Raw genomic sequence first — 17,142 nt, forward strand, 5'->3', positions numbered from 1 at the left:
GCTAGCGGAGGGAGGCTCAAAGCTATGGCCCGAAGACAGTGGAAGGAATGGAATCTTCAGACCCGGATGGCGCACTGGAACCACAACTGGCCTCCTCCATGCCTGGTCTTTCAGGCTTTGGGAGCCTGTGGGGCTTGTGTTCATTCAGGTGCAAGGCTATTCTAGAACAATCGAGGAGGAACTGTAGATGGGTGGGTTAGAAGAGAAGAGTGTGTGATACACAGACCAGAAAGGGACATAATACTGCATGAAACGGGCCTGGCACTTATTTCCCCCTCCATAAAGAAAAGAAAAGAAAACAAAACAAAAACCACGACAGCGATCACTAGCTTCTTAGCTCGGCTGACTGCAGACAAACACAACACGCACTGGACTACAGCATTTGTTCACTGGGGCACGGAAGAGTTCTCGTCGCCGCTCAGCTTCCTCCACGCCGTCCTTCCTCACTCTCCCCGGGGGGGGGGGGGGGGGGGAGGCCGGCTCACTGGATGAAGGGCATCCGCTCTTTGTTTTCGCCGTCGCCTTCGTGGTCCTCCTCCTCCTCCCCCGCCTCGCTGGTCTCCGTGCTGTCGTTGGCCATCTGGAATTGAACAGAGGGCATTATGGAGGGGAGATCTGGGTTTTCTTTTGCTTTTGGGTTGGTCACCGGGGCTTGAATTCAGAGCCTGAGCACTGTCCCTGAGCCTCTTTGAGCTCAAGCACTCTACCACTTGAGCCACAGCACCACTTCTGGCTTTTGAGCGCTTCGTTGGAGTTAAGAGTTTCACGGGGACTTTTCTTCCCCGGGCTGGTTTCAAACCCCGATCCTCAGATCTCAGCCTCCGGAGCAGCTCGGATGACAGGCGTGGGCCACGGGCACCTGGCCAGGAGGATTTCCTGAGAGGGGTCATCCCCATGGGAGACGGTGGCGGCCACGCAGACCCATCCAGGCAACTTGGGTCCAAACCCACTGTGCGCGTGAGAACCCTATTCCTGCCAGCCTTGGGCTTGTGCTGTTTTCAACCCGGCGCGAGCTCTCACTGACTCCATCCCCAGTGCTCGACAGTCAGCCTGATTGTCCGAGCCGCCCCTTCTGGTCCAGTGATCCGTCTAGAAGGCTCTCCACTTCTCCCCAGGACCCAGAGACTCCAGATCCTCACTCTCCGCCATCTTCTGTTCCTCTGGATCTCAAGGGTAGAACCCTCCCCCCGCCCCCCACCCCCCCCAACCCTCCCCGACTCAGAAACAGATCATGACAGAGATGCTGAGCTCTCTGGATTTTTCAGCACCCGAGCACTGTTTCATGATTCAGGTCGATTTCCAGCCATTTTGCTTAAGAATGATAAGCTGCCCGGAATGTCTCTAGAGCCTGTCTGCCTTCTCCCAACGGGGCTGAAAGAGACATTGTGCCTAAGGTTAAAGGTCATGGAATAGGGGCACAGGACCGTAGGGACTCCAGGCCCCTTTTGTCCTGGCACCTGCAGAGCATTTTAGGGGTGCGGGAACGCCTCAGGCCGCTGGCATCATTCCTCTAGGAACACAAGCATGCATTTCTGAGAACTTACCAGGACTTCTCCCATTTGCAGCTGCCTGGGTCTGATTCACTCCCCCGCCCATCTACTCCTGTCTGCTCTCGGGTTGCTCCTAGCTTGCTCTCACCATGGCGTTTCCCTCCCAGCCTCTCAGGGGCCAACCACCCCTGGTCCCCTTCCAAAGCCCAGTTGCTGACGGCTGGTGTCTCATTCTCCCCCGTTTTCCCCCACACCCGACAGACCTTGCACGCATGAATTAGTTGAGTGGCTTCCTCTTGAAATCTGCACCTACCAGCGGAGTCGGGGTCTTCTCCACATCCAGAATTAACTTCCCGATGTTTCCTCGGTCGTGGATCCTTTGCATGGCTTCCTTCACCTGAGACACAGGGTGGGCAAGAGGCGTTGGTCAGCTTGAGGGACCCAGAGGAAAGGGGCCTTGGAGAGCGCAGGCCCCATACTTTCCCACCAGAGGGCGCTGCAGCCCCGGCCTCCTGACAATCACGCCCTGCACTTGGGCAAAAACAGTCTCCTGCCTGTAAAGATGAAGGCCATAGATAGCTTTTGCAACAGGTACGTGAAGATTTCCTTAAGGAGAGGGAAATAAAAACCAGGTGAGAAGATTCTCCAGAAGTTCTGAGAGTTACATGCCACAGGGCATCAGGAAGCGCCAGTGAGACTAAATTTTAAGCCATCCAAGTTGTTTTTGAGGGCCATTTGGGACTCGATTACTTAAATGCTCCATACCACAGACTCATGTTTTAGCTACATAAACCCATTACCACGGGCTGAACTTCATTTAGAAAAATCCCCACGGTTCCTGCATATTGGGAAGAAACTGTGTCCCCACCTTGAGGGGAGTTCTCTTCAAAATGGATTAATTATTATTATTATTATTATTATTATTATTATTATATTAATTGTTCTGTTGCTAAGTAGAAAATGAGCTGCAGGGGGCGCTGTGGAAACTAACAGAGAGGAGGTGGCCAATTCTACCTCTTGGTGTGGTGTGGGTGGGAACTCCACACATCTTGGTAACATCTAGATAGGATACAGCGTCCCTTTACTTTTATTTATTTTTAAAAAATAAATTCACAATGCTTCTAGCCTATGTTATTTTCTTTTTCCTTACAGCCTCGCATTTAATCAGTAAATGTCACTGCCAGGCCCCATGCCATGATTTAAAATAATAAATAAGACACAATGCCTGCCTTTGAAGAACTCGGCCTGTGGCAATGGAGCTGCATTTGCTTAAATGAAAACCAAAGCTTTCCACTTGTTTCAATATCAACTCGACAGAGCCATTAAAATGTTTTGTATTTCAATTGCTTTTCTGGGACTTCATTATAAAGACCTAATTTAATTTATGGGCAAGAAAAGAAGGTACTTGATCACTGCCTTGTTTTTTCATGGCCAAACACTGCAACCACTCATATGTCATGGAGCGAGTGGATGGTTAAGTAAACAGTGGCTCTCGCATTTAGCTACGGAATGGAAATGTGCTGTGCAAAAGATCGACGCAGCTAATTGCAAAGAAACATGGCAGGATTGAAAGAAAAACTGTACACACATTACTTACATCTCTCTTTAAAAACAAAAGTATGGCTCTTCTTTCAGACCTGGAGCATGAACACTTTCATGTCAGGTGTCCAAATATTGATATTGGGTCATGTGGAACCAAATCAATATTGACTATGAATGAAATGCATCTTTAAATGCATTTCTTCTGGGTGGTTAGTTTGTTCTGTCCTTTTGTTTTTGCTTATTTTTTCTGAGGCAAGGTCACACTGTGTAGTCCGGATTGTCTGTGAGCTGCAATCTCCCTGCTTTCGACGCTGAGTAGCTAGGATTACAGGCAGGAGCTACTGAATCGGGGATTCCTTCTATTTCAGCGGGACGTTCCTTTTTGGAGAGTTTTCTTACTTGCTTTCGTCTTGATCCCTGAGTACCTGCGGGGATTGGTTCCAGAGCTGCCTCTGGAAGCTCTAGTCCCTGGTATAAACTGGTGCCAATGTGTGTTTACACGTCACCCGCAACACCTTTGCCTCTTACCTTTCCATCTTCTCTGTCTTACTCCTGGTGCCTAATGCAATATAATGCGATGCTAGTCTACACAGCATAGGGAACAATGACAAGAAACAATAGGCCTGCCCATGTTCGGTGTTGTGTTTCTGAGTATTTTCTGCCGAGGTTGGCTCAATCTGCAGGCACGGGACCTGGGGTGCACAGGGCTCCCCAGGAATCCGTACAGGGGCATGGGTCACAAGCTGGGCTCCCAGGGCCCCCTACTTCCTGAGATCCAGGTAATGTGGGAGCCTCTCTCCTTAAGCATGGCCTGGACCTAAAGACTTAGGTGCAACCCACAGAGCACAGCAACAGAAACGGGGTCTCCCTTCCCAGGTCAGGTTCAAGAACGACCCTCCCTTCCCTCCCGTAGCCGCTCTTCCTGTGGCTCTTCTCATTTCCTCCCTGGGGTGAGACACGCGGCCATCTCATGAGCTGCCCCGTGGGAAAGTCCACGGGGTGAGGCGCGGAGGGAAGACTCCGGCCAGCCCACAGCCTTAGAAGGAACGGCCTGAGCTCCGGTGGGACCAGACCTGTCTCCAGCCGAGCCTTCAGACGAGGCCACGGGGGCCGGGAATGTGGCCTAGTGGTAGAGTGCTCGCCTCCTATACATGAAGCCTTGAGTTCGATTCCTCAGCACCACATCTATAGAAAAAGGCGGAAGTGGCGCTGTGGCTCAAGAGGTAGAGTGCTAGCCTTGAGCAAAAAGACACCAAGGACAGTGCTGAGGCCCTGAGTCCAACAAAAACAAAAACAAAAAGCCAGATGAGGCCACGCTCTGGCGGACGGCTGCGAGGCCACAAAGGCTGACTAAGCCACTGTGTCTTTGGGGGGAGTAAATTCAGGAACAGAAATTTAACGTATTTTTTTCAACATTACACACGTGCTTCTCATCTTGGCAGATATCCATTAATATGTAATTAGATAAGTATCTGGATGCTGAGGGGAAAAAAAAATAAAAGCAAATTTGCTAACAATTACATGGCCACTGGTAATGGAACTGCGGTTCAGAACCAGGCCCATCAGACTTCAAGCACAACGCCCCTCCTCTGGTCCTGCCCCGTCTGAAGTTTCCAGTGAAGCTCAGAGGCAGAAGAACGGGGTAGCTACTATCCTACAGGATGATTTTCCAGAATTTAGTTGTTTGTCACGCTGGAAAGTCATGAAGCACTTGGAAACTCCTTGGAGATGGACAACGCTTTTAAAGCTGCTTCTCAAATAAGACAGAGCCCAAGAACATGTAAAAGCTGCTTTGTCCCCCGTTAGAAGTTTATTGTCATGCTGGGAAAGCCATCTTTCAGAAGAAAGCTCCCCTTCCTGGCCGACCCCCCTATGGGGTTGCCTCTCATCTGTGTATTTTCTGAAATGAAATGACTCCTTGAAGTTTCCTTCCCATGTGAAACAAGATGGAGAAAAGTCCTTCCCCGTGTCACTCAGTTAGTCTGCTCCTTACTCAGGCTGCCAGAATGTGCGTTCTCTCTTTTAAACTCAGAAGGAAAGGAGCTTCCAAGCCGGGTCCACGTTTTGTCGCTGTTGTTCTTGTTCATCCCAGGTAGCAGCTGATGTGGGTGGCGATTTTATCTGCACACAAGGCCTCTCAGGTGGACATTGGCATCCATTTTTCACAGATGAGAAACACAAAGGTGAAACGTTTCAGGACTGGCCTGGCCAAGGTTCGGAAGGGGACGGGACCCGTCGGTAGCAGGACGTGGCAGGGGTGCCTGGCTTTCTCAGGGGTCTGGACAGGAACTCGGGACAGCCTCTACTAGCCATACCCCAGCTACCCTTCCATCACACTCCGGCAAGGTGAACATCAGCAGAGGTGTTACCAGTCTATCTATAAGTGGTACCTCCGAGGGTGATACCACCCCAGGATGGAAGTGATAGCCTCCTAAAGCACACTGGTACCGGGGGGGGGGGGGGGAACGGGACTCCTCCCTGGAGGACAACCAAGCGTCATTGGCTCTGGTCCACCTGCATTGCTAGACCACATATCATTGCCTTCAAGAGAAACATCTGGTCTACCTGCCTTGCCCAATCCAGCAGCTAGCTGCCAGTCACCTGGGACCTGAAGTACAGTGGCTATAAATACCAATGGGCTGTCAGCGACAAAGACAACGCCAGATGCAAGGTCTTGGCGGTACTAGTGTTTGAATTCAAGGCCTTGCCCTTGGCTGGACAGGTACTGCGCCACTTGAGCTAGACTTGCAGCCCTTTTCCAACACTGGATAGTCATAAGACAGAACGCAAGCTTAGCTCCGTAAGAATCGTGGGGCCGGGGGGGGGGGGGCGGGCAATGATGAAAGGTGGAAAGGACGTTAAACTTGACTTTTCAGGCTTTTAAAAAGTGTGGATATTTAAAAATTTCAAAACTTAGTGTGTGGCTGTGCTGGACAGCAGCTGTGGACTGGACACCTTGGGGGCAGATGTCTGTGGTCCTGGTGGGTTTCCTTCTCCCATAATCTCTGACTCTCCTCCCCCTCCCCCACACTGCTCAAGGTGTGTGTCTGAAACTCACTGGACCTCCAGCTGTGCCTGTGGACTCATCGAGATGCAAAGTGTTCCACAACTTAAAGAAAAAGAAAATGTCACTGGGCTGGGAAGGTGGCTTGGCGGTAGAGTGCTTGCCTACCACGCATGAAGCCCTGGGCTCCATTCCTCAGCACCACAGACACAGAAAAAGCCAGAAGTGGCGCTGTAGTTCAGGAGGTAGAGTTCTGGCCTTGAGCAAAAAGAAGCCAGGGACAGTGCTCAGGCCCTGAGTTCAAGCCCCAGGACTTGCAAAAATAGACATGTCAGTAAGGGAGTGTACAGTGTTTTTGATGGAGAAAACATGGCAACAGACTCCAGAACTCCCGTCTCCTGTAATGTATTAGTTTGTTTGTTTATTTATGTATTGTGTCAGTACTGGGATTTGAACTCTGGGCCCAAGCCTTTCCACTCAAGGCTGGTGTTCTACCACTTAAGCCACATCTCTACTTCCGGCTTGGGGCGACTAATTGGAGGTAATGAGTCTCCCAGACTTCCCTTCTTGGGAAGGGAATCCTGCATAGCTAAGATTGCAGACACAAGCCACCCGCCTCTGGCTTCCAGAGACTCGGTTCCCCAAGCTCACCCTCTCCTGCAAGACTGTTCTGCCTGTTTCCTTCCTGGTGAAGGACCGACCTTATCACAGAGGCTGCAGCCTCCCCCGTCGAAGCTCTCGGGATAATCTATTGATAAACGATTTCACTGTGTGCAGCTAGACTTATTAATGCAGACTCCCCGGTTTGTGTATTTAGCCCCGACGCGTTAAGCCAGCATAGTTCGTCTTGTGTCACAGGTTCGTGCTCTCGATTAAGTCTGGTGCTGGTGTTCAATACTCAGAACACGGCCTATGGGGAAAAATTAATTGGCTCATACCACGTAAGCAGTGGAACAGCAGTTCTGGTCAGGCCTAAGTGGTGTGCAACAGAACTGGGGGGGGGGGGGTTGTCTGGAAGCCTGAGGGAGGAGGGGTAGGTCCTGGAGGGGGGAGGTCCCGGGCTGGGCTCTGGGTGTTCTGGGTTCCTCTGGGAGTACTGGCTCTCCGCCTTGGTCTTTTCTGTCTAGTCCTCTAGGGACGGGTCAAAACACAGAGACGCTCAGGGACAGTGCCTGGGCCCCGGGTTCAAGCTCCAGGATGGGCAAGAGTAAAGTAAAATAAAAGGATTAACAGAAAAGAAGTAACCAAAGAACTTTGATAGAAAAGATGCTTTTCTTACCATGCCGATAGGCATAGCCATCTTTTTAGTTAAAAAATTATTGAAAAGTTAAGCCGGGGAAGATGATCGCAAGCACACGAAACAGCCACGCACGAGGCTCACAGTCTTTTAGAGGCGCACATCACGACCCACATGGCTGGAAAGAGGCTGCCTGGTAATCGCGAAGACCGTGGGTGAGCCTTCTTTGGAAAAGGTGGTAGTGGAGCTTGGATGTAAGGCATGAAAAGGCGTAAGCCGTGGCAAGAGGAAGGAGAGAAGACTATTCCACAGAAAGCTGGGGGGTGGGGTGGGAGGGCAGGGAGGAAGGGGGGAGCCTTTGGTCCTGCGTTCCTACGAGTTTCCAAGGAAACAGATCTTGAACCTCCTTGAATCTCCACTCTCCTCTACCTGAGTGGCTCGTTCTTCCGCAGCGAGGCAAATGATGCGCTGTCTTTCAGGGTCTTATTTAATGCTTCATAATGTTCAGTTTCCTTCTGTGTGGTGTGAAAGGCAGGAAGTCATTAGGGTACAAATGACACCACTGAATAACCCTGACATGTGGCTTGTGTTATGAATGGTAATGAGGGTGGCCACCTAAAGGTGGAAAAAAAATAAAGACATAATTGCGTGGAGCCCGGCGCCTATCAGATGATGAATTAAAAGCTTTGATAATGAAGCAATGACTAATGTTGTAATTAAGAAACCCATCTAACCGAGCCGTTTGTGAAACATTTGTCACATGACCGGTGCCCGTCTCTGGGAGAAATGGATGGATGATGGCTTAAAATCCAGAGGGTGTGTTTGACAGTAACACATTCATTGCAAGCAGTGTTGGGATCTGGGTTCTGCTAAACAAGAGAAGGAGCCCCACAAGTGAGTGAGCCCCAGGATGTTCTGATGGACGAGTCTTTGATTGTGAACGTGAAACGGAAGGCCCACTGAGAAGGGATCAATTCAGACATTAAGCCCCTTTCAGGACTAGCTAAGTGAGGGACCTTGGCAGTAAAGCGGGGCACAGACCAGGGAGGGACGAGAGAGGCATAAAGTTTAAGGAGGCACTCATCGTCAGGGTCCAGGTAAGTGCAATGTAGGCACCTGAAAGCGAGTGCCACCTTAAATCCTGCACACTAGTTGTCTCCTACCTGGCCTCAGCTATCGTCTTGGAAATGGTACTTGGGCTTGAACTCAGGGCCTGGGAACTGTTCTTCAGCTTTTTCCACTCAAGTAATGTGCTCCATTACTTGAGCCACAGCTCCATTTCCTGCTTGTTTTTGGCTGGTTAATTGGAGATACAAGGTCAGGGACTTTTCTGCTTGGGCTGCCTTTGAACCTCAGCCCTCAGATGTCAGCCTACTGAGTAGCTAGGACCACAGGGGTGAGCCACCAACACCAGACAAGGGGGACTTCTCTGAAAAAGGAGAGTCCACGTAGCATCGTGGCTCACCTCAGTCTCCACAATGGGCCGGCAGATGCCTGTCACACGAGATTTGGTTCTGCCGTACCTGCAGGACAAGGACAAGAATGGGGAGCACAAGCCCAGTGATGAGAGCTCATGCGTGTAATCCTAGCTACTCGGGAGGCTGAGATCTGGGGATTGTGGTTCAAAGCCAACCTGGGCAGAAAGGTCCGCGAGGCTTTTTATTTCTGATAAGCTACTTAGAAAAAGTCAAAGGAGGCGCTGTGGCTCAAGGGGTAGAGCGCAAGCCTTGAGCAACGGAAGCTCTCAACAATGGCGCCGAGGGCTAGAGTTCAAGCCCCAGGAAAGGCACACACACAAATAATAATAACAATAACAACAACAGTAATAATAATAATAATGTGGAACACAGCGTAAGCTAAATGGGTCTCTCTTAAAACACAGATGGAAGGTTTCTTGTATTCGAATCCCAGGCACTGCTCTTGCAGAGTGATGATGTTCGTTTGACCCTGGACCTCTTTGTTGAGGCTAGACAGGCACTCAGCCCACTCCTGTGATCCCGGGGCCTGGAAGTTTTAGAATCTTTTAATTCAAACACTGCCTCATACTTGACAAACATGAAGTGGTCACCACGAGTCAGGCGCAGAGCTGGGTTGACTCTCTAAGGGAGATAAGCTCTCCTTGCTTGCCTCAGATCCTCTCCGAGGGAGAGATGATCAAAATCTGGACGAGGCTTACTTTAACGCTTTTGCTTTAATAACAGTGCTGTGCTGGAAAGCAGCAGAAAGCCACAGCTACTAGTCTTTCCCCTCTGGGGCAGCGGAGAATGAATTGGATTTCAGCTTTGCTTCTCTGTAAGTTGGCTTTTGTTAGATTTCTTCTCAGTGTATGAAGAAACTGCCAGAATATTGTTTGGTGGTTAATGAAAGCCACTCACTGATTCTGTGTGAACCTCACTCCATCTACCGTGGTCTGAAGGCCGAGTTCCAGGATGGTGAGGTCACACAACGTAAGAAGTGAATTAGTATCAGCAGGTTACTAGAACAACCACAGCCCAAGGTATTTTCGTGTGTGGGTGTGTGATACTAGGGTTTGAACTCAGAGTCTCGGGGCTTGCCAGGCAAGGTGCTTTACCACTTGAGGCAAGCCTCCATCCCTGTATTGGTATAGTTAATTTTTCAGATGCGTCCTTAAGCTTTTTGTTCCCATCCTCCTCCTCCCTATGCCTCTTTGTGCCACCATACCTAATTTTTTTAATTGAGATGAAGTTATTGCTATCTTTATGGTCTGGGCTGGCCTTGAATTTCTACCTGTTGATCTCTTGCGGTCCCAAGTAGCCAGGATTACAGTTACGTACCACTACACCTAGCCCCAAGACATGATGAGCCTGTTACGAATGGAAATACCAGGAGAGTGGCCTATTGGGATGTAACAGGTGGGCATGACTTGTTTAGAGGGAGGAAACAACAGGTGCTAGTGTGAACCAATGTCTAGTAGAGAGGCACGTCCTTGAGTGAAACACAAACCAGTGCTTTGCTAAGTGGGAAGAAGAGAGAGGCCAGAAATAAACTATCTTTAGCTCTAAGTATAAGCAGGTAAGTAATGGTCTGCATATATGCAAGGATCTAGACATAAATACCTTGAAGAACTAAAGTGGAAAGCTAAACACATCACTCTTTAGTTTCTTTCTTTTTTTTTGTTCAAAGTCGTGGACATGTGACCATGTTTGGGAAGGACAGGACTGGGACTGTATAATTCCAGCTCCCAAATGTTCAGCCATTATATGAGATTTCCAAGAACTGAGTACATGTTTGGAGATTATGTCATAAGAGAGTGAGAGAGAGCACGCGCTTTGGAGTTCTTTAGAGGTTGGATGCTAGGGAAGTTCAGACAAGAAGACAAGACAAACACATCCTTTCAGGAAATGCAAATAAAAACAACCTTGAGATACCACCTCACCCCAGTTAGACTGGCCTATACTCTGAACTCAGGAAACAACAAATGCTGGAGGGGCTGTGGGGAAAGAGGAACCCTTCTCCATTGTTGATGGGAGTGCAAATTATTACAACCACTTTGGAGAACAGTATGGAGGTTTCTCAAAAAGCTCGATATAGACCTACCCTATGACCCAGCCATACCACTCCTAGGCATCTATCCTAAACAGCAAAACCCAAGATATCAAAAAGACATTTGTACTTCCATGTTTATCGCGGCACAATTCACAATAGCCAAAATATGGAAACAACCCAGATGCCCCTCCACAGACGAATGGATCCAAAAAATATGGTACTTATACACAATGGAATACTACATAGCGATTAGGAATGGTGAAATATTGTTATTCGCAGGGAAATGGTCAGAACTCGAACAAATAATGTTGAGCGAGACAAGCCTAGAACACAGAAAACAAAGGGGCATGATCTCCCTGATATATGACTGTTAACAAAGGGAGACGGAGAGACAGTAGAGACCAAGTCTGTGAACACTGTATACGTGCTTGATACATTGTATATTGCATATGGGTCTACCTGACCTAGACAAGGGATGGAAAAACAGGTTGTAAGATATCACAAGAAATGTACACACTGCCCTACTATGTAACTGCACCCTCTTTGCACAACACCTTGTAAAAAAATTTATGTTCAATTAATAAAAATAAATAAATAAATAAAAAGAAGAACACATCCTTTCAACCGAATAGCCCACCTTGCCGGAGCAAAACCTCCCGCCGATTCGGAGTCAGGCATTACATCCAGCCTCCGCCCTGCAAAAGCCCACACAGGTTGGGAGGGGAGGGTAGGGGAGGGGCGGGGCGGGATGAGGTGATGGAGACTGTCAATTCCCAGAGAGCGTGGGAAGAGCGATGTTCCGAGAATGAACGAAGAGCTATGCGAGCCCAGGGGAAGAAATGACTCAATTTAGAGAGAAATGGCATTCATGTTGGGTTGTAGAGGAGGGAGGTGGCATTTTTCATCCCCTCTGGAAGAGAAGCTGTGTGTGTACAGACAGGAAAACAGTCCTGAAAGGTTGCTGGTTAGCGGGGTTACGGCGGGTCCAGGGGACAGGAGGCCGAGCCCCGCCAGCGCCCGGGGCTCTAGGGACCTGAGCTGGTCATCCCGTGACCACAATCAGAGGTGTGTCAGGAAGACTGCCCCAAGTGCAAAGCAGTCCTGCAGCAGTCAGATGAGAACTGGGGGAGCAATGGGAATCTGGGGTGCTGGTGAGGAGCAATGGACACAAATTAAAGCCGCGTCCTGAGGCGCGCTGGACCGTGAAATTCCACACCTCATCTTCAGGATCCTTTACATCGTATGGAAGTCGGGCGGTTCCCCCCAAGGGTAGAGGGATTCTGGGAGACGACCCTGCGTTGTAAGGGTCTCCATCAAAGATGGGGGAAATCAGGGATGATTTTGATTCACTCCCCATCCAGTTGATCAGCGTAAAAACCGATGGTCTTCACTGATCACTCTACCAGTGTGGTGTGGGTGTGACCGCCGAAGTCACAAAACAGAACCTTTCTAATTTCCTCTCCATTTCCTCGTCTATGGAGACGATGGAAGTGAGGCGGGGAACACATAAGTAATATTATTCCCCCCGCCCCCGGACATCTTTTCCTGCCTGTCTGGAAACCGATGTTTTTCTCTTATACACCAAGGAGCATCTATTAGCCTAGAAGTTGTGTTGCCATGGTAACTAGACCAAACCGGGCCCCATCTATAGAGAGAGAGAGATAGATGGGGAAGGAAAGGGAGCCACTGGAGAAGATGTCGTTTTGTCGGGCGACTCTGCGGTCCGTGCAGAGGAAGGGCACGCTGTGGGTGTGGGGAACGGAACAGGCGGACGGCGTGCAGTCTTGTTTCGCACCAGCCTTCAGCGGTGGTCAGACCAGACTGTCCCGAGAGGAGCAGTGATTCGACGGTCCTCAGACCCTCTGGAACGCTGGACAGAGAGAGGTGGACCTGGGAAGAATTCGAACTTGTGGCGTGGGAGAAGTTGTTGGGAAGTGTGTGGCTATTCACCACTACCGACACCCCCCCCCACCAACACCCAAAATAAGACACTGCAGTCATATCCACTCCAAGCACTGTCAGAAATGGAATCCTTTAAAACACAAAGAACTACCTCTCCCAGGGGAATTAACATGCAAGGGAAACTTCATATGCAAGAGGGTTGGCAGCTAAGAAAAAGTAAACCTAGAGCTGTCCAGAAACGGGGAAATGAACTACAAAATGCCAATATCCCCCCTGGGTTAGACTACTTCATAGCCACTGTCGTTTAAAATGTGTACCGGGGTATACAGGGAGAAAGCAGATCACAATTTTTTTTTTTTTAAATTTTGGTCAGTCCTGGGCTTGGGTGTCAGGGTCTTGTGCTTGCTCTGCAGGTGTTCTGCCCCTTGAGCCACATCCCCGGCCCTTTTCACGGTCATTATTCTTCCAACAGGGCTTCACTTTTTGCCTGGTGTTGCTTGGGTCGCGCTCCACCTCTTTGCACTTCCTGTAGAATTGGGGGTTGGGGGGAGGAAGGCAGCCCCATGCCCCGCTTGAGGTTGGCTGAACGGCTGTCTCGTGAAGTTTGTGGATGGGTTGTGATTCTGCCAATCTTAGCCCCCTCAGTGGGCTGGAATTACAGGCCTCAGCCTCCACTCCCAGTCTTTCTTTGAGGTTTAAATATCTCTGCCGCTGCTTTCTTACTAGAAGAAAACACTTATTTTCCAACAATCTGGAATTGGTCACCTTCGGGGAATAGGTCCTTGTTCTTGCTAGGTGCCAATGCCACAAACCACTTATTTTCAGGGAGACTGGGGGTGGGGGTGGGGGGCTCTTTGATGTGCTAGGACAGTTCTAAATGTTACGAGCCACAGAAGAAAACCATCCATGTCTGTCCCCGTGGACTTGAAGACTTGGCGCTGCTGACTTCTGGAAGGTTCCAAATGTGAACACTCTCAATGGACTCTGACTACAGGCAGAGGATCTGCATGAACACCGTTTTTGCAGCATTTGTGGCTTTCCAGAAGCACCTTCATCTCTCAATGACCTCCCATCTGAGCCCTGCTTCCTTCAGGACTGTCAAGCGGCTCGAGAAATGTCAAGCGTCTGGGAAAGCAGGACTGTTTCCTTTCCTGTGACATGGACTTTTGCATTCTAAATGGTCTCTGACGCACAGCCATGACTTGCTGGAGCTGAGAAGTGCTACCGAGACTCTTCTGATGAAGTATTAAATGCGGAGGGAAATTCAGCACGTCTTGACACTCCTTAGGGAACGATACAAATGCGTGTACTTAAGCACACACGCACACAGAGCCCATGTAACTCCTGTGTCTTACCCATGCTGAAAAACGTCATGGATCTTCCCCTCCCGACGGATCCCTAAGTGGAAAAGCGAGCATCCATTGTTGAATTGGCAACGGAGCCAAGGTAATTAATGAAGGAGAGGAAGGGGAATTGGGGGACTCAGAGAAAGAGGTTACAGTCCATCCTCCCCACAGAATGCAGTGCTCACAGAAAGCATTCGGTGTGCATTGGTGTCGCGGGGCGCGGCATAAAAAATAACCATGCACGCCTGCCACAGCCATCTAGAAGCTTCCAACACTCGTTTCAAAGGACATTTCCTGCTTTCTCGGTTTCCCCACCCACTGAAGATATCTTATGCGATTGTGTGTGTGTGTGTGTGTTTTATATGGTGATGTGTGTGAGTTATATGAGACACATCATTGAAGAGGGTTCTGCTTTCAAATCTTATTGCTTCGATCCTATTTAGTTGGTGGCTCACAACTGTCACCCGAGCTACTCAGGAGCGTCTGCGAGACTCTTAGTTCTGGCTTAACCACCCAAAAGGCTGCAAGTGAAGTTGTGGCTAGTTGAGCGCTAGCCTTGAGCACAAAAGCTCAGGGACGGCACCTGGGCCCTAAGTTCAAGCCTCAGGACTGTGCACATGCACATGTGTACATGCTTACACACACACACACACACGCACACACACACACACACGCACACACACACACACACGCACACACACACGTCTCTTTCCAAGTCCAATGTGGAGCGACAGCGTCCCCTCCCAGGGAGACTGAGGCTCCAGAGGAGTCTGTGTGTGTGTGTGTGTGTGTGTGTGTGTGTGTGTGTGTGTGTGTGCGCGTGTCTGGGAAGGAAACAGAGGCTTCGTTATGAGAATTGCTGAGGGAAGAGTCCTGGGGAACGGAGTGGAGCTGGGGAGGGCTGCGATGTCCACCTTAGTTTTGATTCTGAAATATTTTCTAGACAATCTGGCCAGATTTCCATTACCACCAGACATCACTGAGCATCCTCCCTCCCTCGCTCCTTCCCTCCCTCCCTCCCTCCCTCGCTCCTTCCCTCCCTCGCTCCCTCCCTCGCTCCCTCCCTCCCTCCCTTTCCTTCCTTCATTTATTTATTTTCTAATGCCGATCGCCTGGCAGGCAAGGATCAAATGAACATGTAGCATTCATTGATCATCAAGGCTCCCAATAGAGCATCCAGCCAATTTCATAGTCCCAGACTTCCAAAGCAAGAAGGATGGGTTCGGTGGTGGGGCGGGGTGGGGGGGGGATGTTCAGGAAGGATGCCACCTCTGGCTTTTTCTGTCGCTTTACACATTTCTCGGCACGCAGCTCCCGGCGCCCCGGCCATAGCTCCGTGGGCACTTGACCCTCTGGACCTCCCTTAGCCTCTCCCTCCAGACGGCACGGCACGCTCAGGGCCGCGGGGAGGCAAGGATGGATGTGAGGAAGGGAAATGGAAAAGCGGCTCCGGGCCAGCCTCCTTCCCAGCCGAGTTCATCTGATTAAACGCAGCCGAGGACACGGGAGAAGGTGGGAAGCGGCCACGGTTCTTTATTCTTGTACCGACTCTGGGAATGGAAAGGCCACGTTCCCTGAACGCCATTCCACGCGCTCCTGGCTCCGCTCACCTCCCAATCTTCCTTCCCAGTGAGGGTCTCCTTAGCCCAGTTTTATACCCCCAGCTCCAACACCAGGTGTTCCGGTGCGAGCCGTCCCCAGAGGGCTCATCGTGGACCCAGACGGCTCTGACGTCATCCACACATGAATTCCTTGCCGGATTCACGATGGAATGGCAGGACTGGGAAGCGGTGACCATCACAGCGTGGCACCCGGCTGCAGCAAGTGTCCCCAAGGGTGTGCCTTGGTCTCCCACCTCTTCTTCCCTTCTCTCTGCTTCCCAACTTGCTCTACCACACGTTCTCACCGCCATGATGTCTCCGTCTTCCCATACTCCTACAAGCGATGGAGCCAGCTCCGGGCCTGCACTGTTAAGCCCCGAAGCGACGAAACAAAATGAATGTTTCCTCCTTGAAGGCGAGTTTTTTGTCTCTGTATTTCGTGATACGAGGGCTTGAAGACAGAGCCCCGAACTCACAGGGCTTGCTTGTTCAGCTGGTGCTCTGCCGCTTGAACCATGCCTCTAGTCCAGCCTTTTGCTAGTCAATTTGGAGATGGAGTCTAACAGGCTGTTCTCTCCAGGCTGGATTTAGAACTGCAATCCTCCGGCTCTTGCCTCCTGAGCAGGTAGAAATTATAGGCCCGAGCCCAGCCTCTAGCACTCTCCTCAAATATGAACCCCAACACCCAGCCCATGCTCTCCAAATGACTAAAAACCTGACCAGGAGATTTCTACCTACTGAAGCTGACCAGCAACGTGTCATCTGAAGAACAACAACCACAACCCAAACCCAACATTTTCTAAAGTATACGTACTCATCTGATAGCAATTTATTCAGGTAGATCTGCAGTAACACTAAAAAATGCAAATGTCACTAACGGCTCATGCCTGGAATCCTAGTTGCTCAGGAGGCTGAGATCTGAGAATCACAGTCTACAACCAGCAGGGGCAGGGAAGGCTATGAAACTCCGGTCTCCAAGAAATCACCAAAAAGCTTGAAGTGACGCTGTGACTTAAGCGGTAGAGTGCTACCCTTGAGCAGAAAAGAACTCAAAGACCAGCACCATGTCTACATACATACGTACGTACGTACATATGCCCCAGAGTCTGGAGTGAAGAAGTCCAATTAGGAAAAAGAGAAACTATGAATAGACACAAAATACAGTCCGTGGTAAGATAAGCAGGTAAAACACATTGACCAGATTCAATGTTCTGGTCATAGATGAGTCCTGTCCTGGTCCCACGGCCTATGCAGAGGCTGGGGCATAATTCACCCCAGGATTTGTGCCCACCCCCCCCCACCCGCCCGCCCTGCTCCTCCCCCACAGATCAGAGCTAACCACCGTCTCAAGAGAAAGCCAGTTCTCTCTCGGGCTATCCGCCTCTCTCCCGAGTTCTCACGAAGGGGAATCTCTGCGGTGGCGAAGGTGCTTCCGGTCCCCCGTGACACCCAAGAGGGAGCCTCCTCAGTGCAATACGTCCCCGTGCAAGACAGGGGGCCATCAGCACTGTGC

At 50.2% G+C, this 17,142-nt stretch overlaps 1 protein-coding gene across 2 annotated transcripts in view; it reads right to left on the bottom strand.

The window, feature by feature from the left end:
- The window catches only part of Vat1l (vesicle amine transport 1 like), a 91,606-nt gene continuing 74,464 nt past the window's right edge, over positions 1-17,142 (bottom strand). For both annotated transcript variants that reach the window (XM_048355440.1, XM_048355439.1), the window contains exons 8-9: positions 1,804-1,887; positions 1-580 (exon numbers count right to left, since the gene is read on the bottom strand). In XM_048355440.1, coding sequence (XP_048211397.1) covers positions 482-580; positions 1,804-1,887 — 183 coding nt within the window. In that variant the 3' untranslated portion in view covers positions 1-481. The remainder of the gene's footprint in view (positions 581-1,803; positions 1,888-17,142) is intronic.

The sequence above is a fragment of the Perognathus longimembris genome, chromosome 10 (genome assembly GCF_023159225.1).
Source record: "Perognathus longimembris pacificus isolate PPM17 chromosome 10, ASM2315922v1, whole genome shotgun sequence".
In the NCBI taxonomy this organism is placed as follows: domain Eukaryota; kingdom Metazoa; phylum Chordata; class Mammalia; order Rodentia; family Heteromyidae; genus Perognathus; species Perognathus longimembris.